The following is a 16,726-nucleotide window of genomic DNA, read 5'->3' on the forward strand; positions in this document are numbered from 1 at the left end:
TAGGGGTTAGAGAGTTCTTCACATTTATTTTTAACTGTGAAGGGGGTCACATTGCATTGTTAACCGTACACTTGTTGTAGGTTACTTGCAAATATTTTCCATGTCTCAGGACAAAGGTAAACAGGAGACTTTTGTCCCTGTGTTGGTTTCATGTAAATTCTGTGCAGTAGGCCTCTCAGGTGTTCAGGGTGGACTGCTCAGGGGTCAGATTGAATATCCTCCTGGTTTCAGGTTATGAAGCAGTTAGTGTACCGCTTATCAGCCCCTACACTGCCTCCCACTTTTGGATTTCCCACAGTGATTACAGCCTGTTATGTTTTCTCTTCCCATACATCCTTCCTGGATGAAGGGTTATGTCCACTCAGTTCAGAATCTGGCTTATTAGCATCTACCTATCTGCAGATGTTACAGGCAAATAAGGCATCAGCCGTCTTAGCATATAAAATGACTGCACCATCCTGTCAGTCCACCCTGCTTTCAGATTCTGATATATCATCTGTGGAGGCAGAGGATACACAGGTTTCTCCCTCTGGCACTATCTCTGAGAGGAGGAGCGTCATTCATCAGTGGATGTTCCTCTCTAGCAGGGGCAGTTAATTCAATTCTAATTATAGAAGATGAAGTACCGGCTCCTAAAGCCTAATAAACCTGGTGTTTAGACTGGATTACCTTAAACTGAACAGCTCACTGAGCTTATGGGGGAAGCATGGAACACTCCAGCTAACTTCCAGATTCCAAAAAGACCAGTGTCTTTTTACCCTCTCCCACACGGAGAGGGTATTGGATAGGAAATCCCCCTCCCTACTGGGGATTCTTATGTGACACCTTCCTAAAGGGTTACTCCCCAGAAGGTTGTTTGCACAACTTTGGTCTGTCCACAGCCCCTCGGGTGTTTACCAAGATAATGGCAGTCATGACTACTCATCTCAGAAAGAGTCATGATACCGCCATACTTGGGCGACCTCCTGATATTGGCAGTCTACGAAGGTTTTACAACATCTTCTCCAGCTGACCACTGCCTGTCTATAGGAGCAGGGCTGGATAATCAATTGGAAAAAATCTTCCTTTTCTCCAATACAGCAGAAGGTACTTCTGGGGGCGCTACTGGATTCCCTGGCACTAAGGCACAATTCTACCAGTGGTCCAGATTTCGGCTCTACAATTGGGGGTGCGCAAATGGCTCCGCTATCCATTCACTCAGCAACGCAGGTCCTGGGGTCCGTGGTATCCACTTTTGACATGGTGGACTATGCCCAGGTCCATTCCAGGCCTCTGCAATGACTGATTCTCTCCTGGTGGACCGGGCAGTATCCCCCATTATGGTCCCAGACGATCCTCCTCTTTTGGGAAGTTTGGTTTTCCCTATCATGGTGGCTGAAAATGTCTCATCTGAATAAGGATCGCCCCCCTTTTGGATTCCAAGATGGGTGCTCCTCACCACGGATGCCAGCCTTCACGGTTGGAGCGCGGTGACATGCCATCATACCTTTCGGGGAAGATGGACTACTCTGGAAAGTATACTATCCATGAACATCCTGGAACTTTGAGCAGTGTACAAAGCACTCATTCAAGCACAGGACATCCTAAATGGCAGGCCTGTCCAGATCCAGTCCGACAATGAGACCACAGTAGTCTACCTCAATCATCAGGGAGGCACGCAAAGGCGGTCAGCCATGAAGGAAGTTGCAAACATTCTGGATTGGGCAGAATGTCATCTTCTGGCAATATTCATTCCCGGAGTCCTAAATGGGAAAGCAGACTTCCTAAGTCGTCAGGACATACATGCCGAGGAATGGGCTCTTCATCCGGATGTCTTTCAGATCCTAGTGGACCAATGGGGACTACCAGAAGTATACCTGTTGTTTTCAAGTCACAATCACAAGATCCCCAGGTATGGATCCAGAACCAGAGACCCCTCAGCTGCCTTCATGGATGCTCTGGCAGTAAGATGGGACTTCAATCTGGCATACCTATTTCTTCCAATCTCCCTCCTCCTAAGGCTCATCAGGAAATTCAAGCAAGAGGGCGGCACAGTAATAATGATAGCTCCTGCTTGGCCCAGACGCCTTGAGTTCACGACCTTCAGAGTCTCTCCATAGACACTCCGTGGCCTCTTCCTCTAGGGCCAGACCTGTTATCACAGGGTCCCTGTCTGCTCCCGGACCTTCCTTGTCTGTCTTGGACGGCGTGGCTCTTGAGTCTTCCATCTTAAGAGCCAAAGGATTTTACTAGCTCTGTAATTCAGACGATGCTTAGGGCATAAAATCCTTCCTCAGCCTGCATCTAACATAGAGTTTGGTACTCCTATTTTCAATGGTGTTCCCATAGAAAATATGACCCTACAGTTTTTAGGGTCTCCCGAGTGCTTGCTTTTCTCCAGGCTGGGTTAGACCTCCTGCCTGATGTTAGAACATGTTTGCAGGGTGTTCTGAGGGTTCAGCCTCCCTTTATCCCTCCGGTAGCTCAGTGGGATTTGTCTATGGTTCTCGGGGCTCTACAAGCTCCCCCATTTGAACCCCTGACCTCAGTAGACCTCAAGTGGTGGTCAGCGAATACATTTTTTTTTTCTTGCTTTCTCCTCTGCCCGCAGGGTCTCTTATTTGGCATTGCTTTCTTGTCACTCCCCCTTTGTGATTTTTTTACCAAGGATAGTGCTGTTCTTAGTACTAGAGCGGGTTACCTTCCTAAGGTAGTATCCCGTTTTCATTTTAATGAAGAAATTGTGGTTCCAGTCTTCAGACCTCTTTGTAGATGAAGCTTCTCTGTATGTTGTAAGCGCCCTCCCATCTACGTGGATCAACTCCTATAGGAAATCACACTCTTTTTGTGTTGTAGGGCTTTCACAAGCGAGGCTGGCCAGCTAACAAATACACTCTGGCTAGATGGCTTCGTATGATGCTTTCTCAGGCTTACACACAGGCTGATCTCCCTGTTCCAAACAGTGACAGCACATTCTACTCGATCTGTGGGACCATCGTGGGTGTTCCGTCATGGTGCTTATGCTGAACAATTGTGCAAGGCAGGCACGTGGTCTTCCAGCCACACTTTTCTCAGGTTATATGACTGTGATACTTTTTGCCTCTCAGGATGCTTTCTTTGGGTGTCGGATTCTCCTTTTTTGATCAGGAGCGTCCGCACCCTTAAGTGAACTGCTTTGGGACATCCCCGAGGTAATTCCTGTGGATCCTATGGAACCCGAAGAAGAATAGAAGAGTTATGGTATAACATACCTTTTTGTTAACTTTTTTTTCTTCGAGGTCCACAGGGCACCCACCCTGACGCACCTGGTTGTTATTGGGTAATCTTTTTTTTTTTTTTTCTTTTGTAGTTCAATGATTCCCTCGTCTTAAGGTGCATACACACGAGACGATATCTTTGAACAATAACTATATCATTCAACGATATACCGTTAATATCTTTCCGCGTGTATGCAATGAATGACCAATGATGCGCGCTCTTGCTGTACGATAACCATATCTTTGGTCATCCGTACATGCAAACCAATTTGGATGATATCGTCAAGAATTGCCTGTTCAGAGATGTGGCAGGATGACTTCACTGAAACATCTTTCAAAGATATCTTTCAGTGTGTACACCCAATATAGTTAGTCCTGCACTACAGGGAAATCATTCATCAATATCGTTGGTTGTGCAGATCGTCCCGTGTGTACCCAGCATTAGAGAGAGTGTTTCTGGTGTACATTGTCCTTCCTTCTCCTTTTTCTTTCTCCTGTCTTGGGCTTGGTTACAAACTGAGTGCCTGTAGCCAGGGGCGGGGTATATACGGAGGAGGACCCAGTGCATCATTACTATTTATTTTTAAGTTGTCATTTGTCAAATTTCCAGTGAAAAATTCAGTAAAACCAGAGTTTTACAGGTATGCTTTTATTATGGAAAAAAAATGCAATTTCGGCAATATACAAAATATTTCATTGGATATCCTCTGTTTCTAAGAACAGCTTTGATTAGTCGAGGCATCGAGTGAACCAGATGTCCTAGATCTTCAGGTGAAATCACATGGTACCAGGCCTGGATTATGGCTTCGATCAGCTCTCTCTTGTTACTTGGATTTTTTCGTGATACCATCACTTTAAGCTTTGACCCAAAGATTTTCTATCGGATTTAAATCCTGACTATTTCTTGGCCAAGGCAAGACAGTTTCGACGGTGTGGCATGGCGCTCCATCCTGCTGAAAGATACACTTCCGTGGGTCAATTTCGAACAAATCCTCGATTGTGGGCAACAGTTTCGCCTCCAGCACTGCTTCTTGATACTTTTTGGCATTGATATTGCAATCAAAGACAGCCAAACATCCCACACAATGGCTGGCCATGCTGCCCCACACCATCACACTCACTGGGTGCTCCATAGTTGCCGTGGTGCACTTGGGCAAAAGATCTTCCAAAGGCTGACGCCGAACAAATTTCACGCCATCACTCCCGAAGATGCTGATTTTGGTCTCGTCGCTCCAAATAATCTTGTCCCAGTCTTCTTCTGTCCACTCATTGTGTGCCAGAGCCCAATCTATACGTTTCTGTTTCTGGTTTAGATACGGCTTCTTTCTTTGGGTCCTAGCTCGCAAACCATTGTCACAAAGTTTTTTTTTTCATATGGTTCAGTTACAAACTTGGAGACCAGATGTTTTCATTATGTTGTTGATGGCTTTTGCAGGCCTTCGACGGTCCTGCAGGGCCAGGCGACAGATTCTGCACTCATCTTGTTTTGTAAGCGTGGGCTTTCTCCCAGTTCTTGCAGCCAATTTTGTCGATCCACTGCTCGCAACCTTTATGCAGAGTTTCCTTACACCTGACCTCGTTGCCCTACCGCCCAAGCTCTTTGTAATTTCTTCGTAGGTATACCCTTCCTCACAAAGCGTCATGGCTTTGGCTCTCTTCCCAGGTGACCAGTCAACATGTTTTGAGGTATTCAGAGCCATTTTAGTCATTATATTCACACTTTGACCAGAGCTGCAACTAGCTTTGAGGATTGATTGTAAAAGCTGCCACAGTCTATATGAATTGAGTGCTGAACAAACCACATGAGCCTGCATGGATGCTGTGTGGGACCTGCTCCCGGATCCTGTCAGCATGCTGACTGGTGACAGCCTGCATCTTCACCACTGACAGTGGCTGGTAAGTGTATTTCAAAACCTTCTCTCTTTCACTCTTTTCTTTCTCCCACTCTATCTCTCCATCCCCTTCTCTCTGTTTACTCTGTCTCTTTCTGACAAATCATGTTAAAATATTAAGTAGAAACATCATAGATTAAAATAAAAACATTAAAGTATTGATTCGGTATAGCAGAATATGAATTTTCTGCATAAATATCAAATAAAACATTTTTTTCATTAAAAGTGTCCAGAATTAATGCCACTACTGTAGTAACCAGCACTGTGGCAAGAGGGATTACTGTTCGTTCTTGTTCGTACCCAACCCTCAGTTCGGGTAGAGCGTGTATATAAATCATTCAAATATAACAGGAATTTTTTAATCTTACCACATTTCCAGAGACTATGTATAAGCATTGCATTAGTGTGTAGACACTTGAGGTATTCCTCTGCTTCTTCGGGCACCATGTGTTTGCGCTGACTTGGGGAAATATAAGCTCTATGGATAGTGCACATATGGACCTCTTCTAAATAAGCAGATTGCAATATTTACATGGTCGTGTCATAATGATAATATTTGCCTAGGTCCATGATAGAGGTAATAGAGGGGCTATCTTTTTGCCATGATGAGACTAATTTTATCCCAGAAAACGCGAGACGAAGTGTCCGCAAAGTCTGGGCACAGATATTAAGTTTTGTAGAGGTTAGTAACAGTAAATTTAAACAAAGTGTGTAAAGGGTCAGGAGTGTTTACAGAGGAGGTGGCTACCGTAGAAATGGATTTAACAAAAATAATTATATTTTCTGTCATACTTTTTTTTTATATACACCAAATAGGTGGTGGTTATTTTTTATTTTTTTTAATTACTACCCTGGAATTGGTCCTTTCTCTTAGCATGCGGGCAAGCAGAGGAAATGGAGGAATTGCGTAGGCTAGCTGAAATCTCCATGGGATTGACCATGCATCCACGCCTTCAGTTCATCTGATATTGTGGCGAGAGAATAACCTTGGTACTTCTGTATTTTGGTCCATTACCATAATGTCCACTAGTGGAAAGCTGAATCTTATTATCAGCAGTTGAAAGGCTTCCTGACTTAGGGGCTTTTTCTGAGTCTGAAGGATCTCAATCACAGATCTCAATGCACAGATGCAAATTTATGCATTTTACCATCATATTTCAAGCTGTACAGAACTTGGACGGAACGGTCTTTCCATGAAATTTGTCGTTTTAGGGTGGCAACAATGCGAGCTAATGGAATCGCTCTGACATGTGGGAGTTCCATGGGAGTGTCTTTGGTGTTTATCAAAAGCTTCATGTGATTTTGACTCGTGCATACGGGGACAGAAGCTTGCTTTTGACGGATCTCTTGCACCTAGCATGGGGCTTATGCAAGTGTAGGTACTAATGACGGTGGTTGCTGCTGGCATAAAATCAATGGACGGCATACGCTTCTGCTTAGAGACTTATGAATCCTTCATCCTCATTAGCCCTAAAGATTCTCACATTAGCATAAGGTAATAGATCAGGCTGCCAGATTGGAGAGTTCCTGCTTCTGGTCCTACAGATTTAGAACTTCTCACTGAAGATTGCGCATGTGCCATCTTAGCCAGAGAAGTACTCCTGACGGAAGAGAAAATTCCAAATAGTTTGAGGCCTTTTATTACTGTTACACATTGAGTCTACTTGATCTGCCAAGCACTAAATCTTGAGACCTCTTTGTCGACAAGTTCACTCTATTCTGTGGTATTTATTATTACGCCTGGAAATTTGTTGTGACGGAATGAATTGACTTTTTTCACAATCCAGTTGTGTGTCAGCAGAATAGTTATCACTTGTGGTGTTCCTGATTTCTACTTCAGGGTCCATAGGGTATCCACAGGATACCTTGGGGTATAGGTGTGACGTCAGTCATCGGGCACCATAGAGTTAAGCTTTCAGCCTCCCAGGATGCACTAGGGTCCCCCTCCTATACCCCGCCCCCGAGCCAAGGCATCCCAGTTTAGTTTGGTGCCCGGCCGGAGTCGGGTGCACCTGTTGGAGTGGGGGCTAAGTAGAGCCCCTGAAGTTTTCTACATGCAGCTGTGGCTGCACATCTGGAAGTACAGCATGGACAGTCAGTCCTGACGTCCATGTTGTCTTCCCTACACCCCCCCGCCGGTACCAGAACGCCGGTACCGATCCGGGGATGCTGGTGAGCATCTGGGGTCACAGCTAACGGTGACCCCAGATGTTCCGGACCATGGCCGGAATCAAGGAGGACAGCAAGGTAAGCAGCGGGGTCCCGCGGTGGGTCCCCGCTGTTACATGGTCCAGAGTCCCCAGGCAGAGGGCTCCCTGGGGACTGGCTGCAGCGTGGAGTCAGGTATATAACCTGCGCTTCCACTACCCCCCTGGGACAGCGGACCGCAGCAGAGCGGTAGCGCTGCGGCGTCCCGGGGGTTAAATGCATGCCAGGGGAGCGCGCCTTCCCTGTCTCACAGCTGGCGCCTCCCCCGCTGCACACAGCCCTCTCTGCAACACGCCGACTGGCCCTGTGGCAGCGCTCCTCCCCCAGGCCAGCCTCCTCTCTGCTCCTCGGCGGCCATCTTCAAGAACGCATGGTGAACGCTGCTGGAAGTCTGGACAGAGGCATCGTGGTCTGGGTCCCCCCGCATACCTCTCCTCCGCTGTGGTCAGGTCTGTGTATGCAGCGCTGTGTCCTACCAGACTCTGTGTCTGTGTAGTTGATTTATCAGTGCTGGTTAGTGCAGGAATTGAGTTTCTTTGCATTGTATGTGACTGTGCTAGCGCTGCTGCCTGTACTTTCCATTTCTGACTGTCAGCCTTATTACTGTCCCTGTTCTTTCTGCTAAAGCCCTTGCGGTGCGGTGCTGCAGGGTGATCTCTCGCCTTTAAAACAATTGGTGAGAGGGGTCACATACTTTCTACCATCATGTCTGAAAGTGACTTTCCTCTCCGGCTACAGTGTACTACGTGTAAAGTACCTTTAGCGGAGGGGGAGGGTAGCGCGGAGGGCCTCTGCCGGCAGTGTTTGTCGTTGGCGCGGCCTATTACGGTTACAGCACCGGTACAGTAGCCGCCCTGGGCTTGTTTCGCTCAGGCGTTTACAACCTTAGTGGGCCAGTTAGCTCCGCAGCCCGCGTTTACGCAGATGGGTTTGTCCCAGCAATCAGTGGTGTCGTCACCCATGCAGGGTTTCCCAAGACAATTGGTGGTACCCCTCAGTCTCCCTATTTCCCCTCTCCCGGTTTCTCAGGAGTCGGCATGGGTTAACTCCCTGACGAGTTCTGTACAGCACTTGTCGGATGTGTTGCAAGGGGAGTCTGTGATGCGGCCACATAAACGGCCGGTGGCGTCTCTGTCTGCTCCTTATGAGGATGACAAAGGGACGTCTGATGATGGGGAGATTCTGGATCCTTACGATCAGGAACCTCTCCATACTAAGGACGCAGACGCTAGGTCCAAGGTGTATATTCCTGGACTTATTTGGGCAGTCCGCACAGCCTTGGTGATTGAGGACGAAGTTCCCCCAGCGGCTAAATCCAAGTATGCCTTTTTTAAGGATGTGAAGGGTGACGCCACAGTCTTTCCTCTTTCGGGTCAGTTGGTGGACCATTTAGAGGAGGCGTGGGAACAGCCTGACAAGCGATACCAGCCGCAGAGGCGTCTGGCGGTGGCTTATCCGTTAGCGGATAATTATTTTGCTAAGTGGGAGTCCCCTCCACAGGTGGATTCTCATGTGACACGTCTTGTCCGTAGTGCCACATTACCAATGCCATCCATGTCCTCCCTTAAGGATGCTACGGACCGCAAGGTGGAGATCTGCCTGAAGTCCGCTTATTCCCTTGTGGGGGGGGTAGCGCGGCCGGCTATGGCCATTTACTGGGTTGCCAGAGCTATGGAGCGCTGGGCGGATTCGTTGGAGGCGTCCTTCGATTCCGGCTGAGCAGGCGGAGTTGATTGGTAATCTCCGTGATTCGGCCACTTATATCAACGAGGCGGCCTTAGACATTAGTACCCTGGTGTCTCGAATTTCTCCAGCAGCGGTGGCTGCTCGTTGCACCTTGTGGTTGCGATCCTGGAAGGCGGACGCTGTTTCCAAAAAGGGTTTGGAGGCGTTGCCCTTTAACGGAGAAGTTCTCTTCGGTCCAGATCTGGACAAGATTGTAGCCACACTGGCGGCAGCCAAATCGGCATGTCTCCCGTCGGCCGCTGTCCCTTCTGGTTCAGGACCATCATCCTTACGGTCTTATTGGACCCAGGGCAGGCCCAAACCACAGTCTTTTCCCCGACAGGCTGGTCCCAAGAAATCGGCCAAGCCCCGGAAGCAGACCTGGAGTACCAGACATCCGGCCCCTAAGCCAGATGACAAGCCTGCGGCCTGACGGTCCGGGCCTCCCTTTGGGGGATCCCAAAGTGGGAGGCCGCCTGCTGCAGTTCGCCCGGTGTTGGTCGGTCACCACGACAGACACTTGGGTTCTCGAGGTGGTCTCCCACGGGTATGCCCTCTCTTTCCGGCACAGACCCCCGGCTCGATTTTTCACCACGGGTCTACCATCAGACCGGAACAAGGCCGCAGAGCTGCGGAAGGTGTTGCACACTATGCTCCAGGCTGGAGTTATAGTGCCTGTTCCATTCTCCCAGAGGGGCCAGGGTTTCTATTCCAATCTCTTTTTGGTGCAGAAACCCAATGGGTCATATCGTCCGATTCTCAACCTCAAAGCTCTCAACAAGTCTTTGCGGGTGCCGAAGTTTCGGATGGAGACCCTACGGTCCATCATTCTGGCGCTGGAACCTGGGGACTACATGGTGTCATTGGACATACAGGACGCTTACCTGCATGTCCCTATTCTTTTGCTCCATCAACAGTTCCTCAGGTTTGCAATCCGCAGCGACCACTTTCAGTTTCGGGCGTTGCCTTTTGGCCTGGCGACAGCACCGCGTGTATTCACCAAGGTGATGGCGGTAATGGCGGCTTCTCTGCAGCTGCAGGGAGTCCGCATGTTGCCGTACTTGGACGACCTTTTATTAGTGGCAGGATCTCCGGAGCTCCTTCTGCGCCACTTGGACCTGACCATTGCGCTACTGCAACGGCACGGCTGGTTAATAAACTGGCAGAAGTCCACTCTAATCCCGTCTCGGCGGATTCTGCACCTCGGAGCCTTATTGGACTCGGGACAGCAAAGGATCTTTGTGACGGGGGAAAAGATCTCTGCTTTACAGTCGAGGGTGCGCAGTTGTCTGCACAGCCGCCGGGTGTCTCTCCACTCGGTTACTGGGCTCCATGGTGTCGGTGTTCGACATGGTGGAATATGCCCAGTTTCACTCCAGACCTCTGCAGCATCTGATCCTGTCCAAGTGGAACGGGCTGCCTCAGTCTCTGAAATCCCAGACGATAGTGCTCACCCCGGAGGTTCGCCTGTCCCTTGCCTGGTGGTTACAGACGACCCATCTCAACAAGGGACGTCCTTTCTGGGTACCAAATTGGGTCCTGTTGACAACGGACGCCAGTCTTCGGGGTTGGGGAGCAGTTTCGGGTCCACACTTGTTCCAGGGCAGGTGGACTCCGACAGAAGCGGAGCTTCCAATAAATATCTTGGAACTCCGAGCGGTCTTCAATGCCCTCCAGCAGGCACATGGGGTTCTCCAGGGTCGCCCAGTGCAGGTCCAGTCGGACAACGCTACCACCGTGGCCTACATAAACCGGCAAGGAGGAACCCGAAGTCGGGCGGCTCTCGTAGAGGTGTCTCGGATCCTGGTATGGGCGGAGCGCAATCTTCCGGCCATATCAGCTGTCTTCATCCCGGGAGTGCTAAATTGGGAGGCGGACTTTCTCAGTCGCCAGGACGTTCATCCAGGGGAATGGTCCCTGCACCCGGACGTTTTTCAACTTCTGGTGGACAAGTGGTCTTCCAGAGATCGACCTCATGGCGTCCCGGCACAACAACAAGTTGCCGGTGTATGGGTCTCGCACAAGAGACGAAAAGGCGTCTCTGGTGGATGCTATGTCCGTCCGGTGGACGTTCCGGTTCGCTTACCTGTTTCCTCCGGTTTCCCTTCTTCCACCTGTAATCCGGAAATTCAAACAGGAAGGAGGGACGCTCCTGGTGATGGCTCCCGCGTGGCCTAGACGGCACTGGTTCTCAGACCTTCAGGGCCTGTCCGTGGACAGTCCTCTGCGGTTGCCGCTACGAAAGGACCTTCTGTCGCAGGGTCCTTGTCTTCACCCGGACCTGACTCGGCTGTCTTTGACGGCGTGGCTGTTGAGACAGCCATGTTGAGGTCCAGGGGGTTTTCCAGCTCTGTAGTGCGTACCATGTTACGAGCTCGGAAACCGTCTTCCGCGAGGATATATCATCGCGTGTGGCATACGTTCTTCCAGTGGTGCCGACCGAGAGATTATGCACCGCGGGAGTTTCGTCTGTCTCGGATACTCGCCTTCCTACAAGCGGGACTAGATCATGGGCTTCGCCTTGCTTCTTTGAATTTACAGGTTTCGGCCCTGTCTGTCTAGTTTCACCGTAGGATTGCTACAATCCCGGATGTGCGCACCTTTATGCAAGGTGTTCTCCGCATTCAGCCACCCTTTGTTCCACCTGTGGCGCCTTGGGATTTGGCTGTGTTCCTGGTGGGCTCTCCAGGGACCGCCGTTTGAACCACTGGGCTCAGTGGATCTTAAATGGCTAACAGCTAAGACTGTTTTCCTTCTGGCCATAGCTTCGGCCAGACGTGTTTCTGATTTAGGGGCTCTTTCTTGTAGACCCCCTTTCTTGATTTTTCATCTGAACAGGGCAGTGCTCCGCACTCGTCCTGAATTTCTTCCCAAAGTTGTTTCCCAGTTTCATGTTAACGAGGAAATAGTTGTTCCGGCCTTTAACTCACCTGGCCTTTCAGTGAGTGAGGCCACTTTGGATGTTGTGCGGGCCTTAAAGACTTATGTTGACCGCACTTCTTCGTTTAGGAAGTCGGACGCTTTGTTTATCCTCTATGGCTTCCGTAAAAAGGGTTGTCCTGCTTCAAAGCAAACTTTGGCAGTCTGGATCCGTATGGCTATTTCTGAAGCTTATCTTCATGAAGGTCTGCCGGTTCCTCCTTCTCTGAAGGCTCATTCCACTAGGTCTGTGTCCCCTTCGTGGGCAGCTCGACGTGGTGCCTCTGCAGTCCAGATCTGCAAGGCTGCTACGTGGTCCTCTGTCCATACCTTCGTGAGGTATTACAGGTTTGACACCTTCGCCTCTCAGGATGCTTCCTTCGGGCGGCGGATTCTCCTTTCAGCACAGGAGCGTCCCCACCCTTAAAGGATACTGCTTTGGGACATCCCCAAGGTATCCTGTGGATACCCTATGGACCCTGAAGTAGAAAATATGAGATATGGTAAGAACTTACCTTTGTTATCTCTATTTCTACGAAGTCCATAGGGTTCCACAGGACTCCCGCCCTGTCGCACCTGTGCTGCAGATGGGCTTTGCTCTGGTCACCGGTTTTTCCGTCTCCCTCTGGTGAGAATGTGATTCTTGTGTATCCAGATCTTCTTTCTCTCTCTTCCTTCTCCTCCTCCGGCCTATGGCTTGGTACAAAACTGAGATGCCTTGGCTCGGGGGTAGGGTATAAGAGGGGGACCCTAGTGCATCCTGGGAGGCTGAAAGCTTAACTCTATGGTGCCCGATGACTGACGTCACACCTATACCCCAAGGTATCCTGTGGAACCCTATGGACTTCGTAGAAATAGAGATAACAAAGGTAAGTTCTTACCATATCTCATATTTTTACTGTCTGATTTTCCAACACCAGGATGTCATCTTGATATGGACAAAATGAGATCCAACTTTCTTAATTCTGCTGTTAATATCACTAGTAACTTTGTGAACGTTCTTGAAGTTGCTGCAAGGCCAATTGGCAGACATGAACTAGAATTGTTGTCCCAAAACTCAGGAATGTTCTGTTGCGCAGCCAGTGTATTTTGTCAACATGGTTTTAATGTTGACATGTTCATCAAGTCGACACCAATGTAATGTTGAAATGTCACAAATGTGTTTAGTCCAATTTTATCACTAACCCTGACATAAGAAATGTCAACATTTCTGATGTACATATTCTGTCAAAGTTGACACACAGCATGCCGACCTTCATCTGTCGACCTAAATATGTTGGGGGTTAGGGTACTAAACAATATCCACTATGTTTTATTTGCCCAGTTCCCCTTATGTACATATATGTCCACATACACCTATCCACAAATCTCTACAAATAGCCCTGTTTAGTGCACCACAGACTTTGCAACTTAGTCACGCCAAAACACTAAACTAAGTACCAAGTAAATAAGCGAACCAAGAGGCAAAATTGGAGAAAAAGTAGCACAATGGAGGAAAATGCAAAATTGAGTAAAAAGTAGTACAGTTTAGGGTGAAAAGGCAAAAGACCAATCCAATAGTGATACATGCCATGCATTCTTATGCTTAGTCTGCAACTTGATACCAATTCTTATGCTACAAAAATGCTAATCCTAAGTACCTAGTACACCATAAGCAAAGTAAGATGCAATATTAAGGAGAAAGTAAGGAGTCAGTGTAAACAGGTCAAGGATAGGTCTCATACGAGTTACCTGCGCCATGCATCATTATGCTTTATCTGTGACTTTATAGTAAGTATATTGCGACAAACAACCTAATCCTAAGTACCTAGTACACTATATGCAAAAGAAGACCTAAAATTGAGGGAAAAGTGTACAGCACGAGGATCAGGCGTCTCCACAATATGGCGTAAAAAGGATGGGTGTATGAGGACATACCTGCAAAGAAACAAAATCCCTTATGCAAATTCAAATGAAAGTTGGCTGGTATCGGTTGACTTGTTCTGTAATTTACCAACTGCACTAACAAGGTCCCTGGTTGCTTAGCAAGAATGGCGATTGGTAGGATATCTCCATTTGCCTTTCCTGCAGATATCTGTGCTAGTGTGACCTGAAGGAAGAAATATCTCCCTTTTTTTTTTTTTTTTTTAATACACTTTTAGATGAGGCATTACAGTACACAAAAATATAAAATATAAAGTACTGAGCAATAAAATAATATAGATACAATAATGGAAAAGAAGAAGAAACATTGATTCAATTAATTTGCTAACCATTTCCAGTAATACAATAATATAATAATAGTACATAGACATGGGAGAAGACAAAACCACATCTGAAACATGCAATTACAACTATTTTACTTTTTTGTTGTCAAAACCAGGTTTTATATGAAGTTATTAATTATCCCCACAGCTGACTGTACAGCATTTAGGAAGAATTAACTTTTTCTTGTTTTTCTTTGTTCAGGCAACAGGAGCGAATAAATTCCCAAAGGGAAGAGATTGAACGACAACGGAAGTTACTGGCCAAGCGGAAGCCTCCAGCTATGGGGCAGGCTCCACCAGCTAACAATGAGCAAAAACAGCGTAAAAACAAGACCAATGGCGCAGAGAATGAAACGTAAGGGCATATATATGGTTTGTGTAAAACTATATTGTTTATATAAAAATCCTTGGCATGTACAAGTATTCCTTCTGTGTTCAAACCACTCTACATTTTCCTGTAAACTACAGTACTAAAGAGCTTACACAAACACCAACGTAAAGGTAGTGGATGTTTACAGCACTTTACATGGATCGTTTCTGTCACGTATATACGGTCTTTGCACACATGTTGGCAGGAGGTAATCCATTTGCCCATTCCTTTTAACCACTACACTTTGAAATACTTATCTTGCATGTGAATTTACCTGTACATAATTTTAACCAGTGGCAGGAAATGTGTTTGCACAGCTTCTTGAGTACAAAAAGTCTGGCCTGGAAGATTCAGGGGGAGAAGTACGAAGCCGTGGAGAGAGATCTTAACTGCCATGTTACGGACTGTTTGAAAAATGATAGGAGCTGATTGGTACTTTAACACTCTCCAAGGCTCAGTACATCTCCCCCCTAATTTTTAAATAATCTGCCCAAACTTCCAGAAACCCTTCTCTGGAGAGATCACCCACCAAAATCTTCTCCAAAAGTATGGTAACCAGGACCCCAGGGCAGAGATGTTCCTGCTACTAGAAGGCACTATAGGAGCTCAACTATGGTGCTTTGCCCCTTAGGGCCTCCAGGGGGCAGTGCACCATCAGGATAATAATTTCTCTGGTGTAAACCCTGCATGGAGCTACTGTTCTCTGGACTTGTTTGCTGGGAAGGCAGCCCAAACACCTCTAGGACCTTTCAGACTGCCAAGGACCATTTTTAGTCTTTTAAAACATTTTCTTCTTTTAAACACTTAAATTACATTTACAAACCTCACCTTAAGCTTTGTACCCACATTCAGCGCGATGTTGAATAGCCTCGGGAAGGAGTACCTGGAGCTATTCAATTGACCACGCTGTTAAGCCTGACTAGAACCACTTAAGTCAGAGAATGCCGGTTACTGCGCATTAAGCTGGGTGTTTAGTCACGGTAACCGTCGTGCCGTCCATTTCTGCCAACACTTAAGTCTGATTTCTGCTCGCACCTCAGGAGGGTGCGAGCAGAAATCCTCTATTCGGACTTAATACCTCCAAGAACTCCATTCAGAGGTTATTCATCATCACACTGTATTTAATTGCCCCCATTCATTGCTTTGAAAACCCCTGGCTAAGTTCAGCAAGTGCTGAAATGGTCCCGTCTACGGCCATAGATCTATAAAATTAGATCACATGTTCCAGGTGAGACTGAAGTTACTGGGGTATGAAAATTACTAAGTCTTCTCTATTTATCTTCCTTATATAGGCTAACCCTAGCAGAGTATCATGAACAGGAGGAGATATTCAAACTCCGATTAGGTCACCTTAAAAAAGTAAGAACCCAATACTACTTTGCATTATTAATATTCTCTTATTTTTGATGGTATCGAAATTGACATGGTGTCATTATTACCCCCTTTTACAGGAAGAAGCAGAGATACAGGCAGAATTGGAAAGACTCGAAAGAGTAAGGAATTTGCACATTAGGGAATTAAAAAGAATACATAATGAAGATAACTCACAGTAAGTACATATGTGCTGTCATAACTTGTATAATTATTCAGACATCTTTACTGCCAGTTACTAATTGTTGTGAAATTCACTGGTGGAGGTTTTTTTTTTTTTATGTATTTGTAAAAGGTAGTTACACTTCATCTGCTGCTTCTATCTGCAAATACAAACAAAAATCTGACAGACACAGCAGTGCCCATAGAACTTATATCGGCAGTAGAGTTCTATTTTGTAGAAGGGGAAACCTCTCTATGGACCTCTGATGCTTGGAATGATAACCTTTTTTTAAAGGTTTTGTCCCCATTCACATCATGACACAGGAGCAAACGCAGGATAATTAAAGGGGGGTTTCCAAATCACCAATCTCGGAAAAAAAATATGTGTGTGTATATATATATATGTGTGTGTATATATATAATTCTCTTATATTACGGCATATATATATATAATGTATGTGTGTGTGTGACACACACATATATATATATATAACAGGCTCAATCCACGGCACTCGACCATCTGGGGTGCCCTTGGTATGTGACCACACCATCTACATAAAAAATATCATACAAACTCGGCACTCACATGCTTTTCAA

The 16,726-nt window shown here is 46.9% G+C and overlaps 1 protein-coding gene across 3 annotated transcripts in view; it reads left to right on the top strand.

Annotated features, from left to right (window-relative positions):
* The window catches only part of TLK2 (tousled like kinase 2), a 178,325-nt gene that overhangs the window by 120,940 nt on the left and 40,659 nt on the right, over positions 1 to 16,726 (top strand). For all 3 annotated transcript variants that reach the window (XM_088442441.1, XM_088442443.1, XM_088442442.1), the window contains 3 exons: positions 14,429 to 14,581; positions 15,889 to 15,955; positions 16,048 to 16,145. In XM_088442441.1, coding sequence (XP_088298567.1) covers positions 14,429 to 14,581; positions 15,889 to 15,955; positions 16,048 to 16,145 — 318 coding nt within the window. The remainder of the gene's footprint in view (positions 1 to 14,428; positions 14,582 to 15,888; positions 15,956 to 16,047; positions 16,146 to 16,726) is intronic.

The sequence above is a fragment of the Taudactylus pleione genome, unplaced genomic scaffold, assembly GCF_031769625.1.
Source record: "Taudactylus pleione unplaced genomic scaffold, aTauple2 ptg000018l, whole genome shotgun sequence".
Classification (NCBI taxonomy): Eukaryota; Metazoa; Chordata; class Amphibia; order Anura; family Myobatrachidae; genus Taudactylus; species Taudactylus pleione.